Source organism: Felis catus, chromosome X (genome assembly GCF_018350175.1).
Source record: "Felis catus isolate Fca126 chromosome X, F.catus_Fca126_mat1.0, whole genome shotgun sequence".
NCBI classification, from domain to species: Eukaryota; Metazoa; Chordata; class Mammalia; order Carnivora; family Felidae; genus Felis; species Felis catus.
The window spans coordinates 2,931,764-2,952,660 of NC_058386.1; the positions used below are offsets into that span (position 1 = coordinate 2,931,764).

At 41.2% G+C, this 20,897-nt stretch overlaps 1 protein-coding gene and 1 long non-coding RNA gene across 8 annotated transcripts in view; one reads left to right on the forward strand and one right to left on the reverse strand.

Moving 5' to 3' along the window:
- Window positions 1–20,897, reverse strand: part of LOC123383306 — a 387,308-nt gene that overhangs the window by 102,112 nt on the left and 264,299 nt on the right. The gene's annotated exons all lie outside the window — the stretch shown is intronic.
- Window positions 1–20,897, forward strand: part of LOC109496317 (odorant-binding protein-like) — a 61,413-nt gene that overhangs the window by 2,864 nt on the left and 37,652 nt on the right. The window contains exons 3-8 of one of the 4 annotated variants that reach the window (XM_023249443.2): window positions 1,901–1,971; window positions 4,311–4,412; window positions 4,602–4,712; window positions 5,558–5,659; window positions 5,922–5,967; window positions 6,856–7,105. The exons of 2 other annotated variants lie outside the window; for them this stretch is intronic. In XM_023249443.2, coding sequence (XP_023105211.2) covers window positions 1,901–1,971; window positions 4,311–4,412; window positions 4,602–4,712; window positions 5,558–5,659; window positions 5,922–5,962 — 427 coding nt within the window. In that variant the 3' untranslated portion in view covers window positions 5,963–5,967; window positions 6,856–7,105. Of the gene's footprint in view, window positions 1–1,900; window positions 1,972–4,310; window positions 4,413–4,601; window positions 4,713–5,557; window positions 5,660–5,921; window positions 5,968–6,855; window positions 7,106–20,897 lie in introns of those variants that run through there. One more of the 4 variants, XM_045050461.1, reaches the window with a different exon arrangement.

Genomic DNA, 20,897 nt, shown 5'->3' on the forward strand with positions numbered 1-20,897 from the left:
ATGTTATATAATTATATAATCGATTATATAACTATATAAAATATATAGTTGATTATATGTTATATATGATAATTATATGACATTGCATATATACATACATCGTAGGTAATATACATGTAACGTTATATAATTATGTAATTACATACATATATATGTAAAAGATATGCAATGTTATATAATTATATAATTGATTGTATACAAAATATATAGTTGGTTATATGTTCTATATAATATATAATCGATTATACACATATTATCAAATTACACACACATCCGATTCCAATAGATATACCTGTCAGTTTTCATTAACTTTTTAAAGAGTACCCTAGGGTCTTTTTCTCTCATTTTTCAAATTTCTGTGTCCGTCTGTGTTTAGTAGACTTTCCCTTTGGACGCCCACCCTGCAATCAGGTTCACTGAAACGCAAGGGACGTGTAGTGGTAGGTATCCATGTGAAGGCATAGTTCAGTGAACTTGGACCTATGTGTACATCTACTGCACCCAAAGATGCATACATTTCCATCACCCCAGGTAGCACAGGCAACACCTGACATGCCGTGCTTTCCTTCCCTCTTCCAGAACTTCACACGCATTAAACTTCACACGCTGCAATTAAACACGATGCATCTCATTCTGCTTTCTTCACTCTGCATAAGGTTTGGAACGTATATCCACGTGTCTCCGTATGCAAACAGTCACTCGCGTCACTGCCAATCAAAGTTCCTCGTGTATGTACCAATATGACGTTTCCCACTTCCTGGGTAACGTTTCCACTTTGTGATTGTCTTGAACACCTTGGATACGAACTGCTCTGCACTAATGTCTGTGCCGACACATATTCATTTGCAACTCCTCTCCGGTAGCCCAGAACTGCTGCATCATGGCACACGAGCATATTTAACCACAGAAAGGGTCAAGCTGTTTTCTAAGTGACGGTGCCTTTTGCATTCTTGCCAGTAACGTATCAGATATTTAGCGGCAGCACATTCTTCCTAAACCTCGGTATTGACATCTTTTGATTTTACGCAGTCCCGTGAATGTGAGGTACCAGCCCACTGGGGTTTTAACCTGCATGTCTCTGATGAGTCATCGACCTGAGCACGGTTTCCTACACCACTCTTCCATGACGGGTCTGTTCAACCATTTGCCCCATTTTAGTTGGTTTACTTCCTCTTTTACGATTTCTGCCGTATTCATTCTTCCTGTTTTTCCAAATATGCATTTTTTTTATCATATACACACACAGGAATACACAAACTCTCACGTTATATATGTGACACGTATATAATTGTTTGTAATACACATGTAGTTTCCATCTAGCACATACACGCATCACGTGTATTTATGCATTTGCTCGTGTGTGTATGGATGTATGTGTGTGCGTGTGCACACATGTGTGACTTGATGTCTAATTTTCTGAGTAGTGTTTTTATACAAGTTTATGGTTCTGATTAAATTAAGCCCATCATTTTTCCCCCTTTTCTGGGGGGTGCTTTTGTCTATTATATTATGTAAGAAATCTTTGCCCACGTTGTGAGAACCGCCAAGGACCGTCTTGACGGCTCTTCTTCTCTTTTTCCAGAAAATCTTTAAGGCAAGGGAATGTTCTTTTTGCCTTCTTTTCTAATAATTCAGATTTCTTCGTGTTTAATTGCCTTTAAATATGACTTGTTTTATAGTCACTCTTTAGAACTACCTGATTCCATGTGTAGACAAAGACATTTTTGGCAGGTGACCTTTGATGGTGGAAAACCTACTTCTTCTCTTTCAAATGGCACGTTGTTTACAGGCACTGAAATGATGCCTCATTCAGATTCTTGTGCGATTCAGACAAAGAGAATGTTAATTGTGGTTCAAAGTTTGTTTTCATCGACTCACTCGAAGACATTTTGTTTTTAAGGATGAACGGACTGTGCACAGAAAAGTCTGCCGTGGGAACCATTGGGCGTGACAAGTTTATCAATATTGGTAGTAAGTACAAATATTTTACCGAGATATTAAGGTCAAAATCTTAGTCTCCACTTCTTTCTGGAACTCTTGTCTGCCTGAATTCTAGTTCAACTAATCATTGGAAATGTGACCAGGCACACTCCCCTAAATTATCTATCCAAGCACTTTATCTTGTCGTGCACACTTAAGTCATAGGACATTGGTGGCCCCTTCCAATTTTCAGTATTATTAAATCATTCATAAGGGCTCAGGATGTTTATTTCATAAAGTTCTTGAGTATATGAGAATGTTTCAAGATAATTTAAATGGCCTTAGGAACTAAATATAATAGGTCTATCCTCGGTTTACATATCAATCTCATTTTGCTTTAAGAGAATACTTTTTTAAACATCATCTTAAAACATCTTACTGCATTCCATTCTTGGGAGATTAACCTACAATCCAAGGAAATCGGAGTGATTTTAATCACCAGGCACATTTGTTCGTAACCTCAGCTTCTGTTAAAAGCAATGGGGATGTCGGCTAACACTTAGATTCTAAACTCTTCCTAATTACCCTAAACAACACTCCAAATTTTAAATGGCCTAATGTCTAAATATCTGATTAAAATTGTGATGTGTAAGTCTGTGGTTACACCCCTCATCTAAGATAAGAAACAGCACAACGGCTTGGCAAAAAGTAAAATATATGCAAACAAAGTGAATTATAAGCCTGGCATTCGACCCTATGCATATTCCTCAGTAACTTATGTTCCCAGTAGATTTTTTTAAGTTATGTTTTCACTCTTCTTAGCTTTACATTATTTTTTCCTTTGCCTGAGCCATCAACGTCCTCTATCATCTTTTCTTTAATTTTCTCCCTTTTGGTAACCCCTTCTAACTTAGATTTGGACAACTTGAGAAGGGAGAATGAGCTGCACTTACTATAACAGCTCTTTGGGAGCTAGGAATTGTACCTACCCAGCTCTGTTCTGGAGAAAGTGAGGTGTCATACTGACAAGCAGAATACCAGCAGTGGCCTTGAAACCACCCCGGAGGCTCAGAAGACAGATTTAACTTCATTGCTTCCATAACCTGCACTACCTCTATAAACCTATTTAGTGAGATTTCCTGCAAAGACCTTCATTTAAAAAAATTTTTTAATGTTTATTTATCTTTGAGAGAGAGAGAGAGAGAGAGAGAGAGAGAGAGAGAGAGAGAGAGAGCGCCGAGCACAAGCAGGGGAGGGACACAGAGAGAGGGAGACACAAAATTTGAAGCAGGCTGCAGGCTCTGAGCTGTCAACCCGGAGCCCGATGTAGGGCTTGAACTCATGAGCCGTGAGATCATGACCTGAGCAGAAGTTAGACGCTCAACTGACTGAGCAATCCAAGCGAAGCCCTTCTTTATAACATTATCATTAAAACATTTGGTTACTAAGAATCTGAAGAGATGTATAAACTCTTATTTAAATTGTTCCAACACAACCCAAGACTCATGGACCTAAGAGCAGGCCTGTGCAAGATTTAGGTCCATGCAACTCTGAAGTTGTTTCAGCTGCCACTTGGTCTCTAGCTGGGGCTGACTAAGGCTATTTGAATGGGAACACAAAGTGGCATAGTTTCAAATAAAATCCTGAGGAGTGGTTCCAATAAGGCATTGTGTACGTTGAGAGCAGAAGAGAGAACGGATATTAGAAGGTATGGTGATGACGCTAATTTGGTCAATGCTTATTTTTTTTCTTGTATACGTGCCAGGGTGGATGGGCACAGCCAGAGTGGAAGGTGCCCCTGCAGGCGGGATCTGAACTTGTGTATTGCCACAAGTAAACCATATTAATAAAAATGCACATGTTCATGGCAGCCAGAAGTTTGTTGGGTAATACACCTAGATTAAAGGGGTGGACGCTAATGACTCAGAAGATTGCCCAATGTAGGATAGGCACTCAGCACACAGTCATGCAGGGTTTTAAAGGGCAACTGAATTTTGGTCTTAAAGAGAAATCATCTCCAATGCCGGGATAAGGCAAATAGAAAGAGATTTTAAACTTGTATTGATAATATGCCATATGACAACAAGTCGTGTTGTTCAAAAAATGTTGGCTCCACTGGAACACATGTTTCAGAAAACACTTTAGTAAGACAGGAAGGGGTGAAATGTTTAATTTCGGAAGAATGGGGCAATAAGGAAAAGTTCCTTACGGGTCTTGTCTCCATGTCATACGCAATGTTAACATTCGCTGCATCGTCGGAGGGACCAATATGAGAATGGTGTTACTAATATGCTAATTAGGCCACGGTAGAGCCAATCTCCAATACATTCACTAAGGCAAGGCTACAGTTTATATACATTTTACATATATATTTTTTGTCTCACTCACAGATATGAATCAAAATGTTTTCAATCTTTTTTATGCCACCTCAAATACTATCGCAATCAACGTGAACACCAGAAGAAACACCACAAAACCATTTGTATTGCTTGGTACGTATATCTTCCTGACGATGGTCATGGCTGCGTAGTATTTCCACTCTTGTCTGCCTGAATTCTAGTTCAACTAATCATTGGAAATGTGTCCAGGCACACGCCCCTAAATTATCCCCAATCTCCAATATTCACTAAGGCCAGGCTACAGTTTATATACATTTTACATATATATTTTTTGTCTCACAGATACGAATGGAAATATTTTCAATATTGGTTATGACAGCCTCGGTTCTCTCATAATACATACTGCCAACGTGGACACAGCAGGACAAACCACACAAGTGTTTGCATTGCTTGGTACGTATATCATCCTGACGATCGTATTGGGCAGGTAATATTTCCACCGTCAGCATTCTCAGTGAGAGTATCAGTAGAGGTTGAAGGTACCAGATCATAAGACATTTAAGAATAATTCCTATTTGTGCAAAAAAAAAAAAACCAGTTTGATTAGAAATTATTTGCTAACAAGTCAACTCATTTCAAGCCACGGCTATCTTCGGGTTGACCCCAATTCCTTCATTTTATGACAATTTTTCAAATAGACTCTTCAGCCTCAGAGCAGAAACTTAAAAACAACAAAAAACCTTCATCCTGCTTAATCCTTTCAATGCACTATTGTGAACATCAATGATTTCCACCCCCAGGGGCTTGAGAGGGGTGCTTCAGCTCTGAGATACTAGGTTTCAAGTTGGAAAAAGGCCTTTGAAAACTCTGGTTTTCATAAAAAAGCAGGCTGTCTCCCGTTACTGTGTGACAGGGCTATGGTTGGGAAGGTGAGAACCGTGCTTGCTTTTTCTTTGGGCCCAGAACCAGGGGTGCATGTCAGAGCCAGAGTCTGAGGTGTAGGCAGAGATGAGGTAGGCTGGATATTCTTGATGGATTAGGCCCCCAATTCATGGATTTCCTGCTGTTTTCCTGGAGTCCCGCTGCTGATGTTGGGCAGTGCATGGGATACACAGGGGGAAAGCAGCGAAAGGCTCCTACCCACTTAGGTCAGGCAGCTGACACTGGAACAAAGTCAGTGGCAACTGTTGGAGACTGAGTTAAAGACTTGCTTTCCCCATTCATTCTCCTCATTCTGCATGCAAAAATTCTTACGGGTTCTAATGGGCAATTTCTGCTTTATGCACGGTGATTTTCAGGCAAAAGACTTCATCCTGATGACAACGACTTTGCAAAGTTCAGGGAGTTGATGAGAGGAAACAATATTCCTGAAGAAAATCTTATAGATATAAGCAAAACTGGTAATGTGACTATATATATATATATATATATATATATATATATATATATTTTTTTTTTTTTTTTTTTTTTTTTCCTGAACATACCTCTCACCTGATCTGTAAATATGCTATCTGGGAAAAAAAACTGATTCATTTTACATTTTCTCTTCCATGATTATCTTTCATAAAATCCATTACTTAAAAGAAGAAATCCTTACAAATATTGGGAAATGGCCATGATGGCTTGCTCCTTTATTCATCTTTTGTATTTGTCTTTCCCCAGGAAAGTGTCCTAGAAATGAGAGAGGCACCAACCCGTCCTGAACACTGTAAGTAAGAATGACGTGTTATCAGTGCCGCTATGTCAATTCGGTAATTATGTCACTAGAGAGCTTTTTTATGTTACATGAGGTTACTTTTTTTACCCCGAGATTGCAAACCAGTTGCGGTGATTAATGCTAAAAAGCAGTTTGGGCGATAAAGCATTATTTCACAAGAATCATGCCAGTGACAGCCATTCAGAGAGTAGCAGGAAAGCCAGATGCTGGTGGGGATGACAGTCAGTTCTGACTTGAGGGTTGTCCGAATGCGTCACCACTCCATGTGCACTATTCCCGCTCATCCCGTGTTTAATTTTGCATAAATGCAACAGCCACCTCAGAGGCCCTCCTACCACGCCAATGACACAAGCGTTCAATGTGTATTTTCTGGCAGAGCGTGATTTCCTTAAAGTGTGATTGTTAAACCTTTAAAGTAATACGAGCCTTAAATTACGATTGTGCTCTAGGCTAACACATGCCATTTGTCACTGTTGTTGGGAAGAAAGGGGCGAAAGAAAGGTCAAACGGAAATAGTAGCTTTCATGCTGAATACAATGTCCCGAGGCCAGAGAGCTTTTCCAATCAGAAGCCCAGAGTGTAACTCCATCAAAGATCCTGTAAAATCATGTTTGATGCGCCATCCCCATGAACATTCATTCTGAAATCATCAAAGTGTTGGAAGGGATCCTGATTAGGAAAGGTCCCATCACACACACATCCTTGAAAAAATTCCAGTGGGTCCCCCCCCCCCATATCGTGGGGATGGAGAGTATGATGTTCCCTGTGGGATTGGTGCACTGGGTCAACTAAACGTCCTCCGAACCCTTGATGTTGTACTTCCTGAGGCTCGTACAGTCCACTCAACTCAACCTCCTCTCCTGTTTTATGCACCTGTAGCTGCATCACTGAGAATCAGGAACACGGTCTCCCCCATGGAATCAGGATCAACAGCATGAAGAGTATGTTCCTTCTTTCTGCTTCACATCATTTTCTCTATTCATAAACACGTTCGCCTTTCCCATCTCGTCTCTGTCCATCACCGTTCAGGTCCTGTTTGGTGTTACAGGATTTGTCTGTCCATCACCATTCAGGTCCTGTTTGGTGTTACAGGATTTCTGAATGATTAAATAAATTGATTACACATGTACCCTGTACCTGTGTGTCTGTGCACATATGCACGTATCCTAAACCTGTGTGTTTAATTTTAAAAACACATAAATATCCACTTTACGTACAACTACCCAGGAAAGCATGGCTATCATAGGATCAACATCCCATCAGAGACCATTCAGATTGGGCTTAAACAGAAAAGCCACAGAGGTGTCTAAATGAGAGGGAGAAAGAGGTCTAAACCATCAGCGGAAGGGACGATGGGTATTTTTACTATAATGGTCAAGAAAAAACGTCCCAAGGAAGCATCTTATCTGCCACAAGGAAAGAAGGGTGCACACCTCACTGAGATTTATACACAGCCAGTCTACAATACCATGAGTCATAATTGAGGGGAACTGCCTACCATCACAGCACCATTACCCATGAAACTGAGGAGTGAGGAGACGGACTGCTATTTCCTTACAGTAGGATCACAGTCATCCAAGATGGGGCAGCAGCCGAGGCGTGGTCAACCCAGAGGGTCATGGTGTCAGTGTAGCGCCTGGACAAACCATCAGATGGTGAGCTCAGCTGGGAAGCTGTTAACACAGTACGCAAGATGTAGAGCGTGCCATTCCATTACGTTTCAAACAGCAGTAGACTTCTAGGTAGTAGAACTTCTACTTCTAGTAGAACTTCTAGGGAATGGCCATTCCCATTGTAACAGGCAGAGCACATGTATCAGCTAGCCATGACACACAGGTGTTCACCATCTAAGACATCAGCACTCAGGATGCACCACTTACTCCAACGGCTGTGCCAAAGTTCAGAGATCCAGTCCACACCTCAGGAAAATAAAATGAGCTTTAACCAGTATTTAATACAATAAATACTGTACATTCGGGCTTAAAGAGGTATGTGCAACACCAAATACTTATTATGAATTAAGAATGGGCATGGAGAGGCTCGCCCATGGAGACATTCACTGATGGAGATGCTCCCTAGTGGAGGAGCTCCCTTGTAGAGATGCTTACTCATGGAGACATTCATCCGTGGAGATGTTCACCCATGGAGATGTTCACCCATGGAGAAGCTCGCCCATGGAGAGGCTCGCCCTTGGAGACATTCACTCCTGGAGAGGCTCAGCCATGGAGAGGCTCAGCCATGGAGAATTCACTCCTGGGGACGATCCCTAGTAGAGGTGGTCACTCATGGACAAGCTTCTTCTCTGCCTCCGCCCTTAGCAGGTCCCCCCCCCTCCTCTTTTCCTCTTCTTATGTTGAACACTATGTAGCAAGTGTTTCCTTAGCTTTTTCTTCTAATTACATGGAGGACTGAAGATTTGATCCTTGGTCAATTTTCCCTGCATTGTTAACTCCAGAAATGTTGAGAGTTTACAATATTAATGGCTGAACTGGGTCCACAGAAATTCTGTGTGGAAGCCCTCGCCGCCAGGACCTCAGTACAGGTCTCTATTTGGAGATGGGGGTCTTTACCGAGGTGATTAACTTACAACGAGGTCACTAAGCCAACAGGACTGTTATCCTTATAAGAGGAGATGAGAATCACTACCTTGTACACTTGAAACTAATATAATACTGTATGTTAACTACACTGGAATTAAAGTTTAAAATTATTTAAAAAGAGAACAGGACAGAAGGACATAAACATGCACAGAGGGATGACCACGTGAGGACACGGGGAGAAAATGGTGTCCACATGCCAAGGAGAGAGGCCTGAGGAGGAACGAGCCTTGGCCATGCCTGGATCTCGGACTCCCAGCCTGCTGGACTGTGAGAAAATACATTTCTATTGTTTGAGCCCCTCCGTCTACGGTCCTTTGTAATATGATCAGGTTCTAATTTCCAATGTCATTTGATTATCAAGGTTTGACAGACACTGATCTGCCGCTGACAGAGAAATCAGTAATTGAATATACTGAAAAATCATACATTTTCAATAATTGAATATACTGAAAATGCATACAGGAAACAGAGAACCGCCACACACTCCAGCCACGTACACAACACCTGTAAGGAGTGCATCCTCCTCTACCCCATGCTCCCACAGTGTCTGCTTGGGAATTTACTTCAAACATAGAGTTGACCAAAACTTTCCTTTGATTGAAAATAAATTCAGCACAGGCAGTTACCAGTAGATGAGCTAAAAGGTGCTACATGCGTGCCTGTGTCTGTGTTGTGTGTGTGCCGATCCAGGAGATACCTGGAACTGGGGGGTCAATTTCTTCCTACAGCCGAACATCCAGGAAGCATGGACGTGGCCAAGTGCCAAACCACACAAATTGGGACATTGTGACTTCTGGTGTTTATATATTTGACACGTACGATGTTGGACTATAGGAATGCTCAATTACTGCTTCAAAGTTTATTTATTTATTCCTTTTTTTAAATGTTTATTTATTTTTGAGAGAAAGAGAGAGAGAGCAGGGGAGGGGCAGAGAGAGGAGGAGACACAGAATCCAAAGCAGGCTCCAGGCTCTGAGCTGTCAGCACAGACCCTGATGCAGGGCTTGAACCCACGAACCGTGAGATCATGGCCTAAGCTGAAATCAAGTGTCGCTCGCTTCACTGACTGAGCCACCCAGGTGCCCCTGTTCAATTATTTTTCCTTATTTAAATCCCTGAAGAGTAGATTTCAGTAACTGTGTCTCCAAACATTGGTAGCGGAGAAAAGTTAATATTAATGAAAAAAATCAGATACTCTAGGATATAAAAAATACAATACGGAAATACATCCTGTATTTTATAGCCTTTGAAACCTTCCAAATGGGTGAATATCCTCTTTTTTTTTAATGTCATGCCCCAAGTCTATATATATGTCATATCAAAATTCTTAGCTTCCCAAAAAGGTTAAGAAAATGACTTTTGAAAAAGAACACCTAAGGAGATGTGGAAATGACTTTCTTTGCCCTACAGAATCACAACTGGAATAACAAAGTCATAAAGTTTCCATCTTGTTCTTGTTTTAATAACTTGAAAGTCTTATTTAGAAAAGATGTGATGGAATCAAGACACAGTATTTTTTAGCATATTGTCTTTTTTGTACTTGACTGCCCCTTCTACACGTCCTGACAAAATAACGTGTCCCTAAATTTACTGTAAAGGCTTCCACTCTATCGTAAGCCAAACATACGGAAATAACAATGTGAGTAAAAACAACAAGTTGGCCAACTAAAGCTGACTTCTACTCTGTGTCCATATATTTAACAAGCTCTCCCTATTCACGTAGCTGAATAAAAGAATAATATTTACGGGGCGCCTGGGTGGCGCAGTCGGTTAAGCGTGCGACTTCAGCCAGGTCACAATCTCGCGGTCCGTGAGTTCGAGCCCCGCGTCAGGCTCTGGGCTGATGGCTCAGAGCCTGGAGCCTGTTTCCGATTCTGTGTCTCCCTCTCTCTCTGCCCCTCCCCCGTTCATGCTCTGTCTCTCTCTGTCCCAAAAATAAATAAACGTTGAAAAAAAAAAAATAAAATGTTAAAAAAAAAAGAATAATATTTACATTTGTCACAGTAATATTCTCTCGGAATGCAACTTTCAGTAGGTAATGTGTGACCCACCCTCATTCTATTATAGTGCCATGCTAATCCAAGGAGGGTTTTCAGTTTGGTCAACGAATAAACCTAGAAATGTACTAGGAATTAAAATGTATGGACCCCACCCCAGACCTTTTGATTCAGGTGATTTTGCAGGAACCTGTGTTTCAACTAACTTTCTGTAACATTCTTACCTAAAGTCTGAGAAACCACTGTCCTAGTGCGTTATATTAAAGCAGCGAGGGTATATACAAACAAATAAATAAAATACTGCAAACAAGAGAAGGAGAATATTAAACAGACTTGGCAAGGCTGTGCCCAGAAAGATGCATCAAATTTGAGGGCAAATTTGTTGGGGAAGCATTAACTAGGGGAAGGACGGACAGCATCCTAAGAAATGCACAAGAGTGAAGGCCGAGCATTTGGAATTACAGGTCATTTGTTTAGCCACACTGCTATCCTACAGAATACCACGTACTTTTGCTTCAAGTGCATTTGCTAATAAGTTCATTCAGAATGCTCACTCTTCACTTAATGTTTTTACTTATTTTTGAGACAGAGAGAGAGACAGATCCTACACAGGGGAGGGGCAGAGAGGGAGGGAGACACAGAATCCCAAGCAGGCTCCAGGCTCCGAGCCATCAGCACAGAGCCCCATGCAGGACTCGAACTCACGAACTGTGAGATCACGACCTGAGCCGAAGTCGGATGCTCAACCGACTAAGCCACCCGGGCGCCCCACTCACTCTTCACTTAAAACAATAATAGGGGTTGCATAATGCACAGGACGTGACTCTCGTTGGGAGGAGGTTGGGTGAGCATCTTTCAAAAGTTCAGAGAGAAAATTAGGGGGAGGTAGCTCAGTCTGTCTACCTGCCTTATTTCAGGATAAAAACGAAACGGTGCTTCAATGGCTTGAGAGAAATCACCCACTCGAAACAACGGAAGATGAAACATAGAACTGTTTATAAATTCAGGACGTGCGCCCAAGGTTAAACCATGCGCGCACACAGACACACTCCTAAAACCCCATGCACTGATGAAGCCTTAATTTGTGCAGGAAGATGGTACTACATGTTGGATTCGGGAGCTGGCAATAGTGAATGAGTAGGAAGTTTGGAATATACAGCAGGAACCTTTTTTTTGGAAAAATGTAAAACAGGTCATTAACATCCCTACTGAATAACAGCAATGTACACATGTAGAAGGATATTTGAATTCAAACGTCAACAGACTTGCAGACTTGCAACTAGAAGAAACTTTTCTAAATTTCTCACGGAGAAAATATGTATATAAGCTTATTTGAAATACTAGGAGTGATAATCTTGCTAACTATAGTTATCAGTTTTTGCCAATCAATTATAATACATCTCAAGGACTGTGCCCTGTCCTTGGAGTAACGCCATACATTACCTTTCTATGTGCCTTAGTATATGAATCCAGAGCTTTATGGATGTATCATTAAAAGCCATGAGGCTGATCTTCCAGAATGGATGAGGTCATCATCAGCAATTGTGTCGTAGGTAAGCACGCACTCAGTTATAGAGAACATTGCAACCTGACGTGTGGATAAATTAGTCTTGTAAGAAATTTATGCGTCTTCTACACAGAGACTTCCATATTTGAGATGGGAATTTAAGATTTATTTTTATAAAGGATAATTTTATTTAAAAAATCGATGGATGATTTGACTCTAGGGCAAGTTATGGAAATGAAGAGTCTTGACATCTACTTCATTGTAACATTCCTTATTATATAGGCACTCAACCAACGGATGCTACTTGCCAATATGCTCTCTCTCTATAAACTCTGTTGCTAAAAATGAAAATACAAAAAACAAAACAAAAACAACCACCTGTGTTGAAAGAATGACCTATTAAACAAAGTAGGTTGACTCTTCCTCAAATGAATATTTTAATGTACTAATTAAACGGAAGAATCAGCAATCCTACACAGGTATTGTTTCATTAGCTTCCAGATTTCTGGAATTGACAGGTCCCTGTGCGTCCAGACATAAAATGTGAACGCAAGAACATTGTCTTCACGCTCAGCTGCTTTTAGTTCCTGAAATAAATACTGTTTCACGGGGTCCATTAGGTTTATTCCCCTTCTGCATGAAGCGTGGTTTCATCGTACTGGAATCAACCACTGAGATCATCTTATTTTCTAGGAAAATGAGGCATTTCAAAGAAAAGGACTTGCCCAAGGTCATCGATTTAGCACTGTGGCAGTACAAGAAGCGTTCTCTGTGCTACGTTAAAATGAGGTTTCTTTTTTAAAAAAAAATTTTTTTTAACGTTGATTTATTTTTGAAACAGAGAGAGACACAGCATGAACGGGGGAGGGGCAGAGAGAGAGGGATACACAGAATCGGAAGCAGGCTCCAGGCTCTGAGCCATCAGTCCAGAGCCGGATGCGGGGCTCGAACTCGCGGACCGCGAGATCGTGACCTGAGCTGAAGTCGGACGTTTAACTGACTGAGCCACCCAGGCGCCCCTAAAATGAGGTTTCTTTAAATAAGAGACTTTAAGATTATTTTCTCTCTTTCAAGTATAATTGTAGAGTCAGGGAACACTTATATTTCATTCTGAGAATTGGCTGGAAAAAACTTTAAACTGATGTTTATTTTTAAGATTCCAATCTTACAGGCGTATTTAGGGAGAAAATCCACTTCTTATATTTGTTTGCTGTAAACATTTTTAAAAAATGACTCAGGGGTGCCTGGGTGGCTCAGTTGGTTGAGCATCCATCTGTGGTTCAGGTCATGATCTCAGGGTTTATGGGTACAAGCCCTGTGTGGGGCTCTGTCCTCACAGCCTGCTTTAGATTCTCTCTCTCTTTCTGCCTCTCTGCCCTGCTTGTGTACTCTCTCTCAAAAATAAGTAAATAAAACATTAAGAAAAGAGTTGTTTAAGAAAATAAAATACATGAGTCGGATGTTGAAAAACTGGCGGACTCTTGTATTTTATATGGGATGCTGACAAAATCCATTCCACGAAAATGATGGCAGATCCCAATGACTAATACAGATTGCTTAGATAAACAACTTTCTTCAGATGAACATTTTTAAAACGAAATCTTCTTGGTACAGATCATGTTACGATGGCACAGTTCTAACACATTCATAAAGAGAATCATTATAAAGAAAATCCCAAGACTATTGAGCATTAGGGGAATCACTCAATTCATCACACACTATGTAGCATCTGCAATGTACTCGACACTGTATGAGGTGGAGAATTATGTGTGTAGCCTTAGGAATTCTACAATCCTATTGATTGAGAAAGGATTGTGCAGAGGTCAAAAAAGCAAAACATGTTTTGAGATTCTCAGATTTATTGCAGTGACTACAATGGTATTCATTCATTCATTGAGAACACAAGTGAGGGAGAGGACCAGAGGGACAGAGAGAATCTTAAGCAGGCTCCACACTCAGCACAGAGCGCGATGCATGGCTTGATCTCATGGCTTTGGGATCCTGACCCGAGTAGAAATCAAGACTCAGATGCTCAACCCACTGACCCACCCAGGCACTCCAACTACAATATTATTATTGTTGTTAAATTATGATTGCATTAACTTACTAATGGGTATAGTTGGTGTTCATTAAATATCTGCTGAACGTGTGAATGAATCAATGAATGAATGGAGTCCCCAGTTCATGGGATGTCTAATGGGTGTTTCCAGTTCCCAAAGTGCTTCTCGGGCTTCCAAAAAAAAAAAAAAAAGGTTAAATCCAGTGTTAGCATATTTTGGCTGAGGCACAAATTTTAAATGTTGTAAGAATTAAATATCTTGGGTCCCCTGGCTCACTCAGTTGGTTAAGCATCTCATTCTGATTTCAGCTCTGGTCATGATCTCATGGTTCATGAGCTCAAGCCCCATGTTGGGCTCTTGTGTTGATCATGCAGAACTTGCTTGGGATTCTCTCTTTTTCTCTCTCTCTCCCTTTGCCTCTCCCCCACTTGTGCTTCCTTTCTCTCTCAGAACAAATAAACATTAAAGAAACGGAATTAAACATCTTGAAAACATCTGTTATCACAGCATGATGTGCTCATGTGTCTTTCAACACCAGAAACTGAAGAAAAGTATAAGAGAAAAATTTATAATTCCAAACCAAGGCAGATTAATGTGGTAAGCGTAAAGATTACAGGAGCTAACTGTAAAAAAAAATGGAAGTCCTATTACTATAGATAAATGTATCAAATCAAAACGTTGCACACGCTAAATTTACACATTCTATTCCAAATATATTTCAATAATAAACAAAAATAAAACCTGCAGTATACAACTAAAAAATAAAAAACAAGTAGAGATCCAATTCCAATTTTGGCTTCCATTTTGAATTTCGGTATCATTGTCCTACATTCAGATGTCAGTATTTTCATAGACGTTTGTAAAGATTATATGTTCTCTCAGGTTTTAATGCTGTTCACCTTTGGATAGAAAATAAAAATTGACTGTAGTACCATTTTTGAGAACAGTTGCCTAAAGACAAGAACTGAGGTCATTCAATATTGTGACCTTTGAATCACATGACGCAATAAAGTTGAACTCTGATACATTATGAAATATCAAATCCACTGTTACACACTAAAACTTGTATCTGACATCATTAACTCACAATTATCTTTCAAAATGGAAGTCCAGATTGTTTTCCCTACCTTTCATAAAGAGTCATTTCCCTTGGGTTTTTTTTCTTCCCTTCTAGTAAATATCACTATCATCCAGTTGATTGATCAGCCAAGTAACCTTGTACGTCCCTGAAAACAACATTCCATCGCTGTCACTCACCCTGAGCTCATCATTCTATTTCCCATATAACGGCTGGAAAGATAATTTCAAAATATGACATCCCCTACTTAAAACCCTGAATGCCTTCACCTAACACTTAAAAAAATGCCAAACTCATCGCATGCCTTATTAGCCCTGAAATGATGGTAGCAGTGTACTTCCCCGGTCTCCACCCTTATCGTATCTTCTTGGCCTCATTTGTTCCTTCAAGTTCCCATTCCTTGAAGTTTCCATTCCCATCTAAAGACTTTTTTCTGTTTTTTCCCCAAATTACTTTTCCTTTGTCGACTCTAGTCCTCTGCTAGGACTTTGCCCTTCCTTCGCGGCTCAGCTCTCACATCTCATTCTCAGACACTGTATCTTCTAACCAACAGATGGATTTTTTTCAGCCCTGTGCTCCATTACTCATGATCAGACACTCACTTTATTTTCTATACTGCACTGCTTGTAACTCCTCTGGTCTTCATATGGTTTGTTGACCTCCAATGTCCCTCACTGGACTGCAGGTTTCATCAGCGAGGTGTCCTGTCTTCTGTTTACTTTCACTGTCATATCTGGAGCATCTAAATGTACTTAGGACACACCAACCAATACAGGTGGGTAGGTACTTGTAATGGGCTGAATTGTGTCACCCAAAATGCATTAGGTTAACTCCCTGATTCCTCCAATACCTCGAAACGTAGCTGTATTTGGAGATATGGCCTTTCAAGAAGTCATTAGGGGCACCTGGGTGGCTAAGCTGGTTAAGGGTCTGACTCTTGGCTTCAGCTCAGCTCATGATCTCATGGCTTGTGGGTTCTAGCCCTGCATCGGGCTGTGCCCTGACAGTGAGGAGTCTGCTTGGGATTCTCTCTCTCCCTCTCTGTCTGCCTTCCCCTGCTCACGCTCTTTCTTTCTCAAAATAAATAAATAAACTTTAAAAAAGTAAAGAGGTCATTAAGGTAAACTGAGGTCATTAGGGGTGAACCCTAATTCCGTATAACAGGTGTCCTTACAAGAAGAGACCAGGACACAGACACGCACCGACGGACGACCGCATGAGGACCCAGGGAGAACATGGTGTCTACGTGCCGAAGGGAGAGGCCTCAGGAGAAACCGGCCTGAACCCCGCCTGGATCTTGATCCCCTAGCCTCCAGGACAGGAAGGCAGTAAATATGTGTTATCAGAGTCGCTCCATTGGTGGTATTTTCTTATTACAGGCCCTAGTAAACTAACACCGTACTCAATAAATATTGATCCATGTTCATCACACCTTCCTTCTAGGTAAAGAAAAAGAACTACTTCAGGGAATGCTGACATTTCTCGAAAGCTGGGTCTCTCCTGCAGCTTATTTAATTTGCCATGACACTATCCTTTATGACATCAGGATTTTCATTTGGAAATAATTAAAATGAGCCTTTGTAAGAAAACAGGTCTTGGAAAAGCGTTTGTGAGCCCAGAGTCTTACGGCCCAGGATGCTTGTTCAACGTCTGATCCTGCCGTGGGCACAGATGACCGAGCTCCTGTCACAGAAGGAGGTACGATCCAACCGAGAGAAGAAATCTACCTTTTCTCATGTGAATAGGTTCTAACATCAGAAAGTGCTTCTGTCAAGCTCCAGTGACATGGAAACTTGCACAGAAAACCATTCCTGAGCTGCACTAAGTGTCAGGTTGTGATCACTGTTGACTGAACGTTCTCCACAAGTGCTGGGACGCAAGCTAGGCGGCAAAAGTTCATTTTTTTTTTTTTTTTTTTTTTTAAATTTTTTTTTTCAACGTTTATTTATTTTTGGGACAGAGAGAGACAGAGCATGAACGGGGGAGGGGCAGAGAGAGAGGGAGACACAGAATCGGAAACAGGCTCCAGGCTCTGAGCCATCAGCCCAGAGCCCGACGCGGGGCTCGAACTCACGGACCGCGAGATCGTGACCTGGCTGAAGTCGGACGCTTAACCGACTGCGCCACCCAGGCGCCCCCAAAAGTTCATGTTTTAATCAGCTGAAGCTGCAAAGATGAGACGAGTAATCAACTTTGGGACTGAGAGTTCAGGAGCATCGCGATGTGAAGTGAGGCAGGCAGATCACACAACGTTCCCAAGCAGATGAACTTGCCTTTGGGGAGAATCCTCTGGGTGCTGTAGTTGGAAAATAAATGTTTATACCACTGATAATTGAGCATCTGTACGTCATCCACTGTAGGTGACTGATTTAAATGTGACTCATCGAATGTAGTTTCGTAGGCCAAGCAACGGCCGTGCATCAGAAGTCACGGGATTACGTGCCACACGCAGCCTTTTATGTGCGGGTGACACAGGGTGAAGCATCTAACGTCTTTCTCTATTAATTTCGTTTTTTTTTTTTTTTTTTTTTTACAAATATGTGATAGAACACAAGGGGAGTAATTTTTAAGGTCACTTACTGCTCTGTAGGACTAGGATTTTAAGTTTCCAACTTGCCTACTGGCTCACCTCAATAGACAGAAGTACCTGTTTCACAGGGGAAGAAGTTAACACGAAAGGGACATTTCAAAATAACACGTCAAGTGGCACTGGGCAATTATGAAGTTAGTTTAAATCTGTGAGGCTCAGGAATGTCTCCGTCATTATGGAATTTCCACAGAGAAGTTGTCCAGAAAATATGCTGTGAACATCTCCTTTGGACTATTGATGATTAACATAAAGGACAAAGTATACAATTCCAGGGATGTCCAAAGAGGTGTTTTATCAACCAGTTGGTCATTTTTTGGTTGAAAGGAAGTAACAAGTTTTCTTCAGAAGTGAACATAATTCAGCTGGACTGTTCCTCACATCAAAGACACCCTTCCTTACTCTTTGTAAATATTGTGTCAATACACAGAAGCCTGCTCTCTACAAATTTCTTCTCTTCTCTTCTCCACATTGAGACCAGTGTGATGCTTTTGAAGGGTGATGGCCTCACTGATACTCACCAGAATTACTGCACCTAGAAGACACAGTAATAGGATGATTCTTCAGGAAATTCCATCTTAAATACATAGCACCCAGTTTTTATTTTATTTATCTATTTTAAAGTTTATTTATTTTGAAAGAGAGGCCAAGTGGGGGAGGAGCAGAGAGAGAGAGAGACAGAGACAGAGAGAGAGAGAGAGAGAGAGAGAGAGAATCCTAAGCAGGCTCCGTGCTGTCAGTACAGAGCCCGACACGGGGCTCAAACTTAGAAAACCATGGATCACAACCTCAGCTGAAACCAAGAGTTGGATGCTTAATCAACTGAGCCACCCAGGCACCCCCTTGCCATTCATTTCTTAGATGTGTATAGCCCCACCTCCAGAAAACAGACCTAGTGATCACAGTTTCACCTCACAGGTAATGAAAGAGAAAGCATGTGTAGAAAGACATTGGAGATACTTCTTCATTAGTCTTGTAAGTAGTATTCATCCACATGTCTATGGCTAGAGCTCAATCAGGTGGCCGCAGCAAGTTTTAAGAGAGGACAACAAATGGGATTCGTCATATGCACACAAGATAGAAGGAATGGGTTTGAAGCTTCTGTACTGAAGCTCGACAGAGATGGAAAACACTGCTAAAGAGAAGCAGTAGCTTAAGTAAGACACGTTGATGTGGACTGTACATTATGGGCATTCGACATCATCCAACATGCCTGGAGTCTGGTGTGCATGTGGGTGGGGGGGCAAGTGATAGTCCAGAAAATATATGGAAGGGACAAATCACAGAGCCCCTTGTATGTCATGTCAAGGAGTTTAACTTACATTCTAGAAGCAGAGCAAGACCAGGGAATAACATGATCCGCACAGCATTTTGAGTGGCATCTTGGAGGACCTACGTAAGGGTACAAAAGTGCATTCCCTAAAGAGGCCTCTAATACAGAAAAACTGGACCTTGCATAAATTTCTATACCCATGCCCTTTAGCAACGGATCAATTTCTCAACATGGAAAACAAAACCCCAAGGTATTTATGCAGAGGAACGGAAATCAGGATCTTGGACAGATAGCTGCATCCTCATGTTGTTGGCAACACTATTCACAACAGCCGAGGTGTGGAAACAACCAAAACAGACAGTGGCAGACAAACAGATAAAGACAAGCTGTTATATACATACAATGGAACGGTGTTTGGCCTTTCAAAAAGAAGGAAATTCTGCTCTGGGGCAACAATGCATGATGACCTTGAGGACATTATGCTAAGTGAAATAAGCCAGTCACAGAAAGACCAATATTGCGTGATCTGACTACATGTGGCAACCAAAATAGTGAGAGTCATGGTACCCAAAAGAGGAATGGTGGTTGCCAGGGGCTGGGGACAGGGGCATATGGGGAGTCATGAATCCATGGGCATGAGGTTTTAGTTAAGCAAGATGTGTAAGTTCTAGAAATCTACTGGACAACATTTACGGTATTGTTGACAATACCGCCTCGTACACGTATAACTTTGTTAAGATGGCAGATCTCTTGGTGAGTGTTCCTCCCACAGTAAAATAAACATTTTTAAAAAGAAAGACAATTCCAAGAACGAAAAATAATGTTACACCAAAACAGCAGCAACATAGAAACACAAAATCCAATGAGTTACAGCAAAAAATGTAGGTCTGGTGGGCAAAGTCAAGGGCTTGGAGTTTTGGTTTGTTTGCTGGGATGATAGCTAACACTAGAGATGGGGTCAGAAGTTTCAAGCTGGGGCCCCTCCACCACGATGAGGGAGCATGACCCGAGCATTGTGTAGGAGTTCTGGATTCTTGGTAGGAGCTATGTTAACCTGAGGTCAGTATTTATGCCTGGTCCTTGCAGAAGAAACAGCAAATGTCTCTGGAGGAAAGCAACTCTCCTTTAGTGGGCAGATGCCACGGATTACGGTGAATCAAACATGAGATCACAGAAGGAATCACCAAAACCCAAGAGAAGAAGCCCCTTTGGATGACAAAGGCAAAGCAAGGATTCGGGACCCCAAAGCCAAACTATAGGGGGATTATCATAGAATTCTACCAAAGAGTATAAAAATCTAGCCTGAAGTGTTTAAAAACGTCCAAAGCATAATGAAAGATTCACCAGAGAGCATGAGATTATCAAGTAATCCGCAAAATGTGACAAAGTAAAGTGAAAGCTTAGACCAAAATCTTTAATTTCAGGAATCCAAAAGATAAGCAAGGATCAATTTATCCACAGCTTATGGGAGTGGATGCGAAGAGAGGAGGACGGTTGAAAAACACGTGACGTGCACAAAGGCAACATCATGCACACGTTGCATCAGCGAGCAAACAAACAAAAAAAACAGGCAAATGATGAAAAGAGGTAAAGGGGCTGATGTTGTTTTCTTTGGAGGCACTCCTGATCAGGAAACACTTGATTAATGGTCTTTCATTAATAATTTACCCTGTGTTAGCTCTTCTCTACTGTGTTAGGTACTATTCGGAGTATTTGCTGTAGCTGAACAGTTTTAATTGTCGCTTTTGCTTTTATTGTGATAATAGCTTCCTGTGAATGTTATCTGTCATGTTTTCCAGTGGTGTTTAATCTCCCTGGA